Genomic DNA, 16,491 nt, shown 5'->3' with positions numbered 1-16,491 from the left:
TTTATGTACCTAATGAACACACTATATCTTTAAAATGTGTCAAGTTTGAAAATGCTGCTTGCATTACTTTTGGAGAAAAAAAGGGGGAATACGTAACTTATTTTAAACTGTCGCAAAATTAGACATTTTTAAAAGCTATTTTCTTAAGGTCTACAAACTTTAAACCGTATGAATTCATTCTTCATTAGACATGCATTTTAGGTAAAAATATCTTCCTTGAAACAAAAATATTTGTCTTTTCATAGCATCTGCAATTTTCGAAAATGACAAGTGACGAAATTGGTGCCTCCGTGTTGGTGAAGTTTGATATTTTTTTTTCTCGTAAGTTATGCCATTAATCATAAAACGAAGTTGACTTTCGGGCTAACTGGTGAGAGGTGCACGAAATATAGAATACTCAATGAAATCTAAAATATCAACTTTTGGACCGTGTCGATCTCTCGTGGAATCACCCATGTATATGGTTAATGTGTCTAACTTAGTGTGTAGTTACTACACTGACTGCAATGAGCTCGCTATTTCAAAGTGTTCGATGTCTCTTTCCGCATTCATTGTTGCGTTAGCATCGCCATTCGCTGGTGCAGTAGTGCAAGTTTGCTTTTTAGGTTATCAAGCATTTCACAAAGCTGTTTATTTTCAGCAATGACTTTTTTGTATTCTACATGTTGTGTTATTGGTGCGTTATGGCTGGTCATGCCAGACGCGACCCTCACCTTGCTTACCTGTGGCATGGCTGTGCTCGAAGTCCTTCCTTTCGTGTTTTTTTTCCTTTGCAATCTGTTAGTATATGTTTTATGTCATATCTTGGATGGAAGTACGTCAACGGAGCTATGGTGAATCGCGGCATAAAATGCTTTTGAGTTTTTTGTGTAGAAAAAAATAGCCGCTATTTTTTCGCTCTTGAGTTGTACACTGTGCAAGAACAGCAAGTGCAGATTCAGCTTTCAAGTACATCTGGGCTTAGTTCACTCACTGCAGCATTCCTACTTTTTTCTTACTTTCTGCATTAGATTGTGTTTCATGGTGTGTTTTGGGTGGCGTAGTCCTTACTATGCCAGCCGTGTGCATCGTCAGACAGTGCTGCATGACTTATCAAAATGGAAACATCTTTAAGGGGCCACAATTGGGACAGTATGATGCTACAAACCTTGGTCAACTATGGTTCAGCAAACATCACTGTGTCACCATGTTTTTTCAATGACAAGAGCTGTTCATTGGCTGGCTTAAAGTGATGTCAGCTGTACAGTTGTGGGGGACATGAGTAGGGGAATCAAACTTGTGTATTTATAGGTATTAAGTGAACATGGACGATGACATGAGTCGAGATGTAGTATTAAATCGGTGGTGAGGATTCTAAATACACACTTGAATATTTACAAAAAAAAATGTCTTACGACCCTTTTAATCTCCAGAAAATCTTTTTTTCAGGAGTAGACTCTCTTCCTATTGATTTAGTTAAATACACCCATCCTTGTCTGAATGCTTAAGACTGGTTGCCAATTTTAAATTCTTGTTCTCTTACCAGGTAACTTTGTTTGGGTGCCTTTCATATATGAGTACTACTTTTACTTGCATAGTGCTTGCTCACTCTGTTGAGAGAAGAACATGCCTTGCAGGTTTCACTAGTTGAGAAGAGGGAAAATCTGGCCTCTATGATGGAAAGCAGCAACACTGGCACTTTACGCCTCATAACTACTGGACTTCTAGAAGCCTTGGCTCCTGGTCCACACCTGTGTCGCATGTGCCCACCAGTTACATTTGGCAACTGGAGCAGCTACAGGCCTTTGCTGGCTGTTGGTACGTAATGTTAGTTTGAATGGTTGGATCAGGTATTTTTTCTATTCTCCTACAGTGTTAATAAAGAAATAATCTGAGGGGGCCAGAGTGATATCTCATAAGTGGCACGATATTTTGCATGGAGAAAGGATAATTTAGGAGGCAGAACTCGTCCAGTCTCCACTTGACCTCAAATGAAGTGAACACTGCAAAACTCATGGTAATTTTCTTGCTTCGCCGCCAAAATGGCTGGAAAACCAGGCTGAGGGGTTGGCGGGAAAAAAATCAGTCAGAGACACATTTTTTCGCCACGCGATAGCAAATCGCCTTTTTGCTTTACGACTTTTGGTACATCGGCTGCACTAGCTCTCAAACCACGTGATGCGAGCCGCAAATTCAACATGACGGCATAGGCGTTGGCGGTGGGTTGTGTCGGTGCAATCGCGAACTACCCCTGCAGCACGATAAATAAAGCTCACAGCCTTGGTAAAGACACATTCATCGAGAGCCTGGTTTGGATTACGATCGCTGTGAACACCAGAAGTAGTAAATGCAGCAGCACTGAGTCGGCATACCCTAACGTGTCTCACTTTTGCACTGCCCGCTGAATCCGTTGCTGCCGCTGCTGATACGTTCGCTCGAGTTGTTTCTGCTAGCGTATCTCCTGAAACGTTTGTACAGGTGTGAAATGTTTCTTTTCAGTGCTTTGCATGCATAACTAGAACTCTGTACGAAATTTAATGCACAGGAAACAGGCAAAATGAAATTAATTTTCAAGTGGCGGCGGTAAGTGTGAACACTTTCGAGAAGCTTTGCGACCACTCCTATATTTTGGCTTGAATTTTACTCTGTGAGCGATTTTTACGGCCAGTGTGGCATTTTTTTTTAATTCTCTTCTGTGAGTGATTTTTTTCGTGTCGGCCATGGGGTGCGTTTTCCCAGCTGCTTAAACGGCGAAGCGAGTTAATTTCCAGTAAGGTTTATCTCTTTCCCTCTCTTTGCTGCCAAGTGTGAACGAGCTTTAAATGACTGCATCATGAGTGAGGAAACCGTGGCACTTTATAGAGAAGGGTTGAAAGCAGGAAAGTTCAAAAGAACATCATGGACTCTTTTTCAGAAAGAAGTAGTTGACCCCAATAAAGTTCTTGTACATCTTCATGATCAGCTTTAACTTGTTTTTTATTCATACAAATTTGGGATGATACGAACATTTTGCGTGCTCCCTTCAAATTTTTATCATGGAGATTGTACTGTAATATGTTCATTAATCTCTGTGGACAAGAGCTATGAGTTACAAAAGCATATAATTGACTGACTTAATTTTCAGGAAACACAACAGGCAGTGTTCAAGTGTTTGACTTGTCTTCGGGTACCTTAGAGAAAGAGCTCAATCTGCATGCTACACCTGTGAGGTGAGTTTTCCACCCAGGCTCTCAATTCAAACGAGAAATGCAGCAAATATAGGCAAATCATAGAGTAACCTTCTGTTGTTTTTTTTTTTTTCTAAATATGCATATTCATCAGCTGAATGTGACAGCTTGCGATTTTTATGTACTCTTACTAATTGGTAATGTCTTTGTGTGTCCCGAGCACTTCTACAGAGGGAAATCGCAGACATGCAGGTAATTATGGAAGTGCAGCTTAGCTAAAAAAAAGCAAATTTGTGGCAATAGTTTTTATATTTTAAACACTGTAGAAAGACCCTTCACATTAATAGAGACAATTCTCATTATTTTCTATCTAAACACTGTAGAGGCCATTGTGGATGTAAAGCATGCATTACTCCAGTGATTGGTCAGGGTGAACTTTTCTTCTGTGCATCTGTGATGTATGTTTTTGGGAATTGAGCTGTAGCCATGTTTTTTATGATTATATTCTTTCTTTCTTTTCATTTCAATCTATTGTTATGTAGCACATTAAATGGCAATGCAGTAACAGGCCGACTGACTCATTAGAAGAGGGAAAATCTGGCCTCTGTGATGGAAAGCAGCAGCACTGGCACCTTGCGCCTCCTAACCACTGACATTAGCTCATTAGCTATTGACTCATTAGCTATTGAGTTGTAAAATAAATACAGGAAAATTCACAGAATTTGTGCTATACCTTACTAATATTTATATGACCAAGGTTATTTAGAAGCCAAACATTTTTTGTAACATTCCTTGTTGGGCATTGCACTTTTCCACTAAGCCCTACACTGCAAGAGGTGCACTGTACGATAAATTTATATTATGACTATACCATTCGATCACTCAGCAGCACTAGGCAAAGTGAAATTTTTCTTCACTTTTCTACACTGGTGTCTAATCTAGGTTCACCAGGCTGAAACATTATGATCCACTTGTAAAGCACTGTAGAAATTTTAATATAAAAAGTTAGCACATAGGTTTCTTGGTATTGGGTAAAGAATAAAGAGCTGGGTGAAAATTTAATACAATGGAATCCCATTTTTATCCAGGCTCACATCTGGTTGGACCTGATACTCTAATCACAAAGCACATTGTAATGCTATTCGGAATGAACCAGATTGTGTGTTCATGCTCTTTTAATGGCTGCTGCATAAGCACAACGAATGACATCCGCAGCTAGTGACATTCACCCATTAAATGTGTTTGCTGAACTCATGCATGTGTATCTTGTGCAATTCATCAAAGTGGGAAGTTTGACAACTCGGTAATTAATCGCTACATCCTGTGGCTGAAGCATTGAACTGACAAGGATTAAGTAGAAGGACACGACACTCGCTGACTGTCGAGTTTTCGCGTGTACGGTAGACTCCCTTTAAGATGAACTCCAAGGGACCTCGATCATTTGGTCGTCTTATCAGAAGTACCCCCAAAAACCAAATGCTAACATGCCAAGTATACCTAAATATGTTGCTTGAAAACACGGAATGATGTATACTTACAAGAGGGAGGAAAGGAAAAAGAATGAGTCCCGGTCTTTCTGTCCGCATCTAAGTAGTGCGCTCTCATTTCAAAACAATCATGTATCACCAACTCGCCCAATCAATCATATTGAACAAGAAAAAGCATTTATTTGGCTCAGATTGATGGAAACTATGCTTTCAAGTAGAGTATTTAGATTAATCTAACGAGTACTCGTTTTCACGATTTTATAATAAGTATGTCCATGAATAAATTGCTACTACATTTTAACAATAAAACTGTAGAACGACCATGTAGCACGACCATTTCTTCACTTACAGGCTCGGGGTCAGGAAGATACCAGCTCTATGGGCTGACCTTTCTTTTCTACTTTTTTCGCTTTTTTGATCCACGTCACAATTAGCTTTGATATGCTTTGAGTCTTGGTGCCAAATGTCCTCCCTCTCTTTTTTTTTTCATTTTGCTTTGTTAGTTCTCCTGAATGCCCCCATTAAGACTATATAGTTCATTGCGTAGAATCTTCGTCATTGTTGGTCGCTGTGAGAGTTCGTCTTAACAAAAGAGGTGTGTTACGCAGTTCGTCTTAAAGCAGATTTTTTTGCATTGAGTCTATGGGAAACCAAACAAACACTCCCATGCTGTTAGTCTTAAGCAAGAATTCGTCTTGGTTGCTAGCTAAACTATTCTTCTATGTTGCTAATGGCTCCTGTCGGCCATGTTTCTTTACAAACTGTTCTCTGTGTCAGTGAAGTAATGGTGGCTTTATGTCTTTTGGTGGATATGCCTTTATAGACATAATCAAATGAAACCAACAAACAGTGAAGCAAAAGAAAGTATAGGGGACTATATTTTATAGAGGAAGAGAGGGTAGAGACAACACCAGTACACTAGGCTAGTCATTCTTTTTCTCTGACTTTGTCCTTCTCTTTGTCGCACTGACTGAACTTGAAGGGCCCTAGCTCAATTGCCAATTTTCGTGATTTCACTCAGTGATGGCCGTGAGCACGTCAAGCTGCCGAAATCGACAGTGGGAGGCGACACTGGCTGTGTTGTGGTGGTTGGTCATATGTATGCCACAGCTTGTCCTGCTGAACTGCCTAAAATTTTGGTGGATGACACTGTCTTTGTCAGGAGGTTCTTCCAGGTCTTTTCCATTTTGTGAATTATTGTGGTAAGTTGTAGCATGTTGTGTTGGCAGTTGGTACTGACTGATGCAGTGTGGCAGTTCTGATAGCTGTGTGAGGGCATGCAAGAGCTGAGTGACACTGTCAGGGGAGGCACCCAATGAGCGAGAATTGCATCCATGATGTATGCGACAGTCGCAGCACTCATGAAAACAAGATCCTCTGCCGAGGAAGTTTAGATGGCACCCCTTGGTGGCTGAGATGATGGTAGAGTCTTGGTCATTGAAAGTCCTGGCCACAAGAACAGTGATTGATGTCCCAAAGCAAGAGGAGTCAATGCACATTCTTGGCGCAACATAGCATGGTGCCCATAAAATAATTCCGTGGAACCACTGAAGATATCTGGACACCGTAGGATATCTGGACACCGTCCGCTGGTGCTGGGGTCGACACTTGCGTTTGTGATTGACTTGTGGGTTCCATCACAGTAAAGATGGCAGTTCCACTTGTGGAAGAGCATATGCTAGGCAAGCGCAAAATAGGAAGACGAGGCCAGAATAAAACAGCCAGCCGACAGCGAGAGTGCTGCATCTATGTCACTTCCTTTAAAATGGCACGGTTATCCAAAAGCTTTTTCGAATCCCAACTTCTAGTTCGAGATAGCGTGTCTTCCTCAGGGAAGCCATCATGATCCCATGGTGGTGGAAGTCGCAAGTCAACAATCACTGTAAGTATCTATCTCACCAATCACAGTCCTCCTCAATGGCTCCAGGGAAGTACTTGACCAGAGCCGCACGACTTTGCTTCAGGAATATGCTGATCCTCTCGGCTGGGGACGTCGTTCACACTTTCCGTGGCCAGTATATCATGACGAAGACTCTACTGTCATTCAAGTCACTGAATGGCACCTATCACACTTCCTTGGCCATGTATTTCACCGTCATCAGTGCGGTGACCACTGCGTACTACGTGGACGTTATCCCTGGCTTATCTTGTGCCTCATCTGACAGCGGCATGCAACTCTTGCTTACCCTTTGGCACGACCACTTGGTGACGTTGGGCGCTGGCTTCTGGCCAGATGTGTTACCAGCTCCGGCTCTCTCGGAGCTAGCAGAATTCCACCATCAATGCTCATCAGCCCCGCCACGGTGGTCTAGTGGCTAAGGTACTCGGCTGCTGAGCCGCATGTCGCAGGATCAAATCCCGGCTGCAGCGGCTACATTTTTGATGGAGGCAAAAATGCTGCAGGCCTGTGTGCTCAGGTTTGGGTGCACGTTAAAGAACCCCAGGTGGTCGAAATTTCTGGAGCCCTCCACTATGGCATCTCTCATAATTATATGGTGGTTTTGGGATGTTAAACCCCACATATAAATCAATCAACCATCAATACTCTAGACTCTTGCCACACCCGGCTGGAAATTCAAAAATGGTTCGTGGCTATCTTCCACCTGCATCATGCTGCAGAGGCATGGCACAAGCAGATGGGACTAAAGCATTGGTCCTGGAGGGAAAAGAGTGGCAGGCTCATTGCTCTGTTTGGCTAGGTTTTGCATTGCTGCAATCGCGTCTCCATGGCCAAAGAGGCTCAAAAAGGGAACCACGCCAACAGATTAGTTCTATACTGCCTTGCTCAGCCATCTTTTAGCAAGCAACCTAGCTTGGGTATGACATTGTCATGACAGTGCAATAACATCTGCTGCTGGGCTAATTGGTGCATAGCTGAGATGGAATTCATAGGTGCAGAACTAAGAAAACAAAAAAAAGTGAAAAAGAGACATGAACAAGTGCACTTGTTCATGTTTTTTTTTTTTTCATTCTTAGTTGTGCACCTACGAATTCCATCTTGACAGTGCAGCTGTGCACTGTGCCACCAGCCCTCTTTCGGATATAGAACTTGTGGGCAGCACCTCGATTGTCCATAGGTTCTCTAGAGCACCTGCGCAGGTAGCATGGCATACTGCCCACAAGACACTGCAGTTCGCAATGTGGCCTCCATTCTCACCAGCGCTTGAGCTTGTGCACGTTACAGATCTTTCAGTGTCTGACACATTCAAAGTAAAGGAACCAGGCAAGCCCATGTCAACCATCAATATGCTCTCAGGCACACCAGGGCATCTACCGCAGATTCAAGAGCAGTCACTGCACCATTGCGCAGTGGTCATTCTGTGCGGGTCAGGATCGAGGAATATAATACGACAAGCATGACTAAAAACATCGGAGACTTGTACATGTCTTTTATGTCTTTCTGTGTGTTAAGATCACAAGCATTGGGGCACACACACCTGTCCCCATTGTAGAATCCTGAAATAATGGATGCCCCGTTTCGGCAGCGCCGCACATTCCATCCAGGTTATGCAATTGGGGCGCCGAACGTATTTCTTCAAAGCTGCACAGACATGCCTGACTACTGACCGCTGGATCAATCTGCAGCCACCCCACATCGATTTGGTCGCCTACCATTCGTTGTAACATGGCATCCACGATGGCAGGCGCATGGTGTGTTTCTCTCCAGCTGATTTAATCAGCTCGCTCCCTAGCGAAAGCAGTGGTTATTGCATCACGCGCCCGGCTACCGCGGGAGGGCACATTGAGTGAGGGTGCTGGTAGTGGCCGAGACCATGACATACAGCTGAGCGCACATGATTATAGCGTGCGAGCTGTAACCATCCTCAATGAGCAAGAATCACCGCCAGAATCTTCTGGCTGAACTGAAGGAAAGTATTTTTTTCCTGGTACTGCGCTTATTTTGGTCCACTTTGCAAAGGAAAGCATGGCAACTGCTGCATTTTCCTGGTAGTTAATTGTAAAGAGTTATCAATTTGTCTTTGGCAATACTATGTTTCTTTTTTTTTTACGGTTTGTTTTGTCTAGATGCTAAATACCTCCTTTGAGAAATATAAAAGCACTCTAGTATTCCTCTTTTTCTCTGGAGGCTTGTATGGGAAAAAAGTGGACTAATTATCGTCGTTGAATCGTAATGCTCTTCTATCCTGAAAAGGAAGGAGGAAATAACTTTATTAAAAAAAAAACGGCTAGATGTGGAAGAATTGTCTCCTTCCCGTAGGTGGCAGCCATGAGTCCTTGAGCTCTGGCAGCATCCTCGGCTTGCCAAAGGACGTCGAGTTGCACTTCTGGGTCTGCGCTTAGCAGTGCGGTCTCCCACTGCTCTCCATTGCTGCATTTTTTTATATTGCCCTGTCACTGATGGGCAAGCCCACACTATATGATTGAGATCCGCCCTTTGATTGCAGAACTTACACAAATCTGAGTATATCTCTGGGTAGATGTAGTGAAAAGTTACTGGGTTCGGGAACGTGTTGGTTTGTAAGAGGCACCATGCCGTTGCCTGCTGCTTGTTGAGCGAGGTATGTGCCGGCGGTAATCGGACCCTTCCTAGCCTGTAGTGTTTTGTTATCTCTTCATAACTAATCTTGTGGTCCCTCTCCACCCCCAGACTTTGCGCTGCGCCTGCACGGCCGGCCAGTTTTCAAGCCAGGTCGTGCGCGATTACGTTTTCGGGGAGGGAGGAGTGAGCAGGTGCCCATATAATATGAACTACCCGCTCGTCGCAAAAGTTAGCCGAGCGGGTAGTTCATATTATATGGGAACCTGCTCACTCCTCCCTCTTCAAAAACGAAATCGCGCACAACCTGGCTAGAGAACTGGCCGACCGAACAGGCGCAGCGGGAAGTCCGGGGGCAGAGAGGGACTGCATGATTAGTTATGACTCATAATTTTACTATTATATTGCGTACAAATATTTGTGAGGTGGTCAATTGAAGCACAGTTAAAAAACGATCAATTTGTCTCTGCTATTTAATACCGCGCTATTTCATATCAGGTAAATCAAACTCTAAATGCGTGTTGTGTACTTGTTGAACAAGCGAAACATTTTAATGTTCGTTATTACATTGCCCAACACATATCCACTGACTACCATTAAACTCACAGTGCGAATGTGTGACCATAACTGTCCAAAACGTTCCTGTAACCAGCCCGTGGTTGTCGCAGAACCAGCGAAGTTCAGTCTAGACATGGTCTAGACGCATGGCGACCGCCTGCACCCTCCTCCCTGTATCCTGATTCTCGAAATGGCTTTAAAATGAAAAGCAGCGCTAGTTCCATGAAAGGGAAGAAAAAACAACCCTTTTAATTGAGTCTCGCCCGTGAACGTAGAACACGGCACTCTTCTGATTTCGCTTGTTGATCCGGCTGTTTTTTTTTTTTTCTTTGCCAGTGCCCTCCATACTATACCGCCTGCAAACTTCGAAGTGGAGTAAGTTTCCAGCACATGCGGATCTCTTGCAGAGGCATCACAATTATAAGTGCTCTAATATGGGCGGCACAAATATAAAGCAAAAAAAAAGGTTCATTTGAGAATATATACGCCCAAGCGTATATATTCTTTGCCTCACGTACACCTTGGCCTGACATACAAATGAGTGCGAAGTTATATAAAAGCTCAAAACCATTTTTTTATCGCCACATGCAAGCTTTGCCAACAGTGCTGCAGTCTTTCCTGCCATACAAAGAAGTGCCGCGGTGCGGAAAAAAGAGTGGGCCAGGCCCACCTCTGGAAACATGCACTCTCCGTGCAATTGGGATGGCCGGAGAAAAACCCGCCGCACACATGTCAGCTCGGAAGCCATGGTTCTAAATTCCCTGCCATGCATTCATAAATGCGACAGGCAAAGTGATAGTGGCAGCTTAGCTCTTCCTACAATAGCAAGCACCATCTGCCTGAAACATCTGCACTTCACCAAACACAGCCACACAAGGACCGGGGCCTGCAAAGAGTTACTTGGAAAAGCTCATTCCACCCATCAGAAACATTTTAGATAGAATTTGATCATCATGCAGTGCTTTAGCATGGCCAAGTGTGAGGAAGGCAGCAGCACTCATGCAAGGGTACATGCTAGGCATGTGCAAAGCAGAGAAAGGCGAGGCCGGAGTAGAAAGCCAGGACATAGCAAGAGCGCTGGGTGCAATGGACAGGCGCATGTACTCTGACAGGGCTCTCTTACCTCTCGTTTCTTTCTTTAACCCCCTCACCCCTTACTCCTAGTGCAGGGTAGCAAACTGGACGTGCGTCTCGTTGATCTCCTTGCTTTTCACGTCTTCCCTTCCTTCTCCTCTTAACTGCAGCGTAGTAATTATGACATGAATGGAAACAAAGTAGACAACAAATCATCTTTGGCACTCATGGGTACCGAACTTACAACCTTAAGATAATGTGTTCAATGCTTTACCAATCGAAAAATGGTGCCAGTTGCCCTCCTGTCCACTTTGTGAAATATATCCGTTTGTGTAAACCTGAAAGTGCTAGCCAGCGTCACATAGCCTGTGACCCCAGCTCTGCAGAAATGTGGTGGTTAGTGTTAGATGGTTAAAGCATATGCATCTTGGTAGTGAGTATAAACCATTACATCTTGGTTCTTAATTTAGCATGTTAAACTTGCATGCATCTTGGACAGCTTCCGTAGTGGGTGTGAACCATTCCCTCGCTGCCTTTAGTGGGAAATTGTAAAAGCACCTGCACCTTTAGAAATATTTCACAGGGCTGAACGTGATAGTGTTGTGCAAAGACTAGCCCGACTAGCCCAACAACAACTCTTCCCCTGTAGAGCGGGTTAACCGTTTCTTTGTCGGGGAGGCTAAAAACTGCGACGCTTTACTTAAAGGAAAGAAATGAAAATTTAAGCACTTTTTTATGTGTTAGACACAATGTTAATGACAACTAAGAGACCCTGATGCCAAAGAAAGTATAGGGGATGCTATTTGTAGTAATTATGACATAAATGTGAAGAAAGAAAAGTGAATGAAACGATCACTTTCTACTGGCAGGCACTGAGCCTGCAACCTTCGAATAACAAGTCCGGTGCTCTATTAACTGAGCTACTGCGACAATCATCCCCCTTGTTCACTTCATGGTGCATATATGTTCATTTAAACCTGAGAATGTTTGTCAGTACCACTAGTAGACACGACGGCAAGGCTACTAGTATCTTGGAGTCATGGCTACTAAAGGCGCATTCCTGTTTATAGTCAAACCAGGGTGGTGTTCAGAAATAAAAATATTTTAACTAGAGAGATCTAGAGGCAGTCAAATCGCTTCTTTTGGGGGGAAGCATGCTTCAGCAAGCCTTCCATCAATTTATAAAGAAAGGAAGTTTATTATTTTTTCTATGCAGGTGCACTTGTAAGATAACATTTGCAACTGTCTAACTTTGTCACTTGATTGAGTTTATGTGCAAGGCTTGTCTCATGTTTTTTTCTTTAGTTTTATAGTTTCTTTATTACATATATGTGTCTTTTCCGAATGAAAAATTTTAGTGGGAAGTCAGGGCTAAGCCATGTAATCTTCCTTCATGTGTTTTTTCATGCTGTAGAACATTTCTTTTTTTTGACGATCTATGACCAAATCGCCCAAATACTTGCATTAATTGGTCACACACCTTAGTAAAGTGGATTAGCCCGCAATTTTTTTCTCCACCTAGTTGATGCAACTTAACGGTTCATCCATAACTCACAGAGTTTGGCACTAGTTTCTGTTTTTGGTATTAGTAGAAATTCAACATTTCACCGAATTAAAGGAGTATTGACACGATTTTCAGTGATCGAAAAAGGAACATTTTTCGTTTCCTTGGTATGCAGTGTTGACACTCTCCACACACTGCAGTCTACTAGCACATATAAAATATTTTTAAAAAAGTTTTTTAAAGGCTTTGGTGCTGAGGATCAGCAAGCCAGCCACATTGCGATGAACATTATTCTAACAAGTCAACTCAGCTCCACTGAGTTTGTGAATTATATGTCCTGCAAGCAGTCTGAACCTCGGAAATCACTATTGGAGTCTCTACAGACAGTGTATTTATCATTGTTTACGTGTACCACAAGCAGATTCACGAGCCCCGCCGCAGTGGTCTAGTGGCTAAGGTACTCTGCTGCTGGCCCGCAGGTCGCGGGATCGAGTCCCAGCTGCGGCGGCTGCATTACCGATGGTGGCGGAAATTTTGTAGGCCCGTGTGTTCAAATTTTGGTGCACGTTAAAGAACCTCAGGTGGTCGAAATTTCCGGAGCCCTCCACTACGGCGTCTCTCATAAACATATGGTGATTTTGGGACGTTAAACCCCACATATCAATCAAGCAGATTCACGTAACGTCTCACTGACATGGCACTTCACGGAGAACCCAGCCCCTCGATATCGAAACTTGAATTGTCTTCTTAAAGAAGTGGTATTAAATATATGTACGATGCATTCCAAGGCACCCCGGTACCCCTTTTGGGTTTCTCGAAACCAATGTTCTTATTTAGAACAATAACCCCAAGATATTTAATAATATTCATGTCAGTATCCCTTTAAGAGCTATGCTGTCAAGGCTCCGCCGCGGTGGTCTAGTGGCTAAGGTACTTGGCTGCTGACCCGTTGGTTGCGGGATCAAATCCCGGTTACTGCGGCTGCATTTTCAATGGAGGCGAAAATGCTGTAGGCCTGTGTGCTCAGATTTGGGTGCACGTTAAAGAACCCCAGGTTGGGGAAATTTCTGTAGCCCTACACTACAGCGTCTCTCATAATCTTATGGTGGTTTTGGGACGTTAAACCCCACATATAAATCAAATCTTCAGCTATGCTGCCAAGTGCATTTGAGAGCCACCACATGCCTGAATGGTACTGAGTAATCATCATCATTAGCCTATGTCCACTGCAGGACAAAGGCCTCTCCCATGTTCCGCCAGTCAACTCGGACCTGTGCTTGATGCTGAATATTTAGGGTTTTTTTAATTTTAAACTTTGTGGCCACTTCTTTTTGTGTTGTGCAGCATTTTCATACTTCCCCATGCACCGGCTGTTTTGCAGAGGAATTGAATGGGTGAGCCTTACCTCATTCCTGTCCTTTGCCTATGCCAATCTTGTAACGGTTGGCAGCAAAGTGCGAAATGAGATCGTCCTGACCAGCATCACGTCAGGCCGAGTGCAGCAGGTTCGTGCAGACACCAATGAAGAGTCGCCAGTTACCTGCATTAAGGTGTCCCACTTAAAGTAAGTCTTCATTACAAGTGGTCATTTTATCAAGCTTGTCATGTTTGTTACTAATGGGCCCCGCCACACACTTTTTGAGGATAATCAGAAAGGGTTGCTGATCTATATTAAGGCCCCTATAAGCATATGACTTAAATGTTATTGCGCTGCATAAAGTAGGGATTATGCAACATCATGTCAAAGAGAGCCAAAGCTTGCTTGCTTTTTCCTCGGACAAATACAATGCAGGCAGGCCGACTACTCAGTAGGCGGGACAGAAATGTGCTTTTTTTTTTCCGTGATTGTGAGGTCATCATTATAATACTCCTCTTGTCAATTTTGACTTTAATAAATAAGAAACTATACATGTCTGTACATTTAAAAACACAGAGTATCTCTTCTTTCCACTTATGGTCTCAAGCAATGGATGTCTTAATGTTTTCTTCCCTTCTACATTCGTGTGAGGTGGCAACCAGTATACTACATGCAGGCTTCTGTACTATGTGCCTGTGTTAGTCACATGTCTCATACTGAACCGATTCGAATAATAAGTGGGCAAATAATAAAGTAGTGTCTCCAAAGTAATACCTTTATTTCTGTCTAACAGATAGCACTGATAGACGTACCAGCCTATTAGTGATAGAGGTATCAATGACATACACTGTCAGCTACAAGTGATGGTATCGTTTTTCAACTTACCTAGTTATCAGTATGGTAAATGTACTCACGTCAACGCAAAACAAGCTTTTTCATGCTGCCGGCAAAGAATTGTGGCAGCTGCTGGTCATACCACTACCGCACTTCTGCTTCCACCTCTATGTCACAACTGAAGCAATGGCCCCTAAGGTCATCCTTACCAAGGTGGTAATGTAAGCAAGTTAAGAATGGTAAAAGCACACTATAGACAATCACACAAGGAAGAAACACTTATACACACACATAATATCATCTGTGTGCAGGTTGTGGCAGCCTCGATACTATAAATCACCGCGGGTTGAGGCTTTGAGTGTCACAAGGCCACATATACTGTCGCCTGCTCACGTGTAGTGCACAGCTTCACACGGGAAGAACTAGCAAAGTGTTTAGCGCCGCACAGCAAAATAGAGAGTGTTTAAACACTTGATTGCCTTTGGCGCACCTCAAACACAGTACAACGTCTGCACCAGAGATGCGGCCAGCGAAGGGCTCCTGCATGCGGACAAACACAAAAAGGGAAAACTGCGAGCACATCAGCTGGCAATGGCGAGCTTTGACATGTTGGTCAGAAAAAGGTCCCTCGCAGCTATGCTGCAAACTCGCGCGATGGCCACTAAGCTTGGTTGTGAGAGCTAGGGCAAATCTCGTACACATAGGCCTCCGAAAAGTGCGGCTGTGCATGGTAGGCCCACACACGAGCACTAGGCACCGCTGTTTGGCTTACCGAATGGAAGCGGAGCTAGCACAAAGGTGTCCACCAAGAATGCCGTGGCACCCAAGCAGGTTACAATGCGGTGATTCTCAAGGAAGATGCAGAGGAAGGGAAAAAACAGGCTTACTCAATACCTCTTCTAGAAAGATGCCTGGCATGTCACTTGCTTTCCTATGGGGATGGGAGTTTTCTCATGGTTCAGTGCTTTCTCCGGGAGGAGTGCTCGCAGCTGACACTACTACTTCCTCTGAATTCAGAAGTGACACCATCACAGAGGCATGACTGTGTTGTTTCCAAGACGGCAGTTGACATTGCTTTAATCTCAGAATACGCGAGGTTTAATCCGGCCACCGCAGTGAACGCTTGCAGCCGACACTGCTTGAGGGAGTGGAGGAGAAAACAAGAGAGGGCCAAGAACCAGCTCTTCGGCTCACGTCGCAGGCATCTTTCTAGAGGAGGCATTGGCTTACCGTGCACTGCCCGAGGAGAGAGAGAGCTCTAGAGCTGACTCTAGAGAAAAAGCCCCCCTTAGGGCCTATGCATTAAAACCTATAACCACTCTGGTGCCGTCATACAGGAACGATACTCAGCTTTCGGGTGAGGTCGACTCACACTTCCCACAGTCATTTTGTTCTGTTTCATGGCACTCTGTTGCATCGCAAGAAAAGACTGTCACATGAAGTCGAGTTGACTCATGGCAATAAAAGATACTGATGACAAGGCTCTGTACACGACTCGCCCTGTGCACAAGCAAGCCAGCACTATCGGCCGCACGACTACGCTCTCAAATAATGATACGGTACAAGGATGGTGGTGCCATCTCGTGAAGAAACCTGCAAATGCTCCTTTTTGCATGCAGTAAATTGCATAAGTGGTCAATGTATCTTTTTAAAATTTAGTTTATGTTAAGCACACACAGTTTCTGTCCATTTATAATATGTGAACATGCTTGTTTATGAGTTATACTGCGAGAATTTCAGTGTTTTTAATTCCTATATATAGTGCTTCTTTAAAGTATTGTAAAACATTCCAACATGTCCGCACATTGGTGGTTATAGTTTTTCCAGCCCATCTTTTCCTCTAGAGTCTGTATGTTAACTCTATGAAGAGAGCGTCCCGGCTCGCACCTGACTCGGTCTCACGGACAGTGATGCCAACCAAAAACAACATTTTACCTCTAGATTGAGCCTTGAAAATTCTCTACATTACAATAAATATCCCTAGATCATATTTCTATGTTATTATTCAGGCTAATTGGCTTAACCAAGTATTT

General features: G+C 43.6%; 1 protein-coding gene across 1 annotated transcript in view; it reads left to right on the top strand.

The window, feature by feature from the left end:
• The window catches only part of LOC119175662 (WD repeat-containing protein 11), a 243,095-nt gene that overhangs the window by 75,194 nt on the left and 151,410 nt on the right, over window positions 1–16,491 (top strand). The window contains exons 10-12 of the mRNA XM_037426591.2: window positions 1,617–1,797; window positions 3,104–3,188; window positions 13,649–13,831. Of these exons, the coding sequence (XP_037282488.2) occupies window positions 1,617–1,797; window positions 3,104–3,188; window positions 13,649–13,831 (449 nt within the window). The remainder of the gene's footprint in view (window positions 1–1,616; window positions 1,798–3,103; window positions 3,189–13,648; window positions 13,832–16,491) is intronic.

This window comes from Rhipicephalus microplus, chromosome X (genome assembly GCF_043290135.1).
Source record: "Rhipicephalus microplus isolate Deutch F79 chromosome X, USDA_Rmic, whole genome shotgun sequence".
NCBI lineage: Eukaryota > Metazoa > Arthropoda > Arachnida > Ixodida > Ixodidae > Rhipicephalus > Rhipicephalus microplus.
Note: the sequence above shows the minus strand (reverse complement) of the source record. Positions and strands in the feature narration are given on the sequence as shown.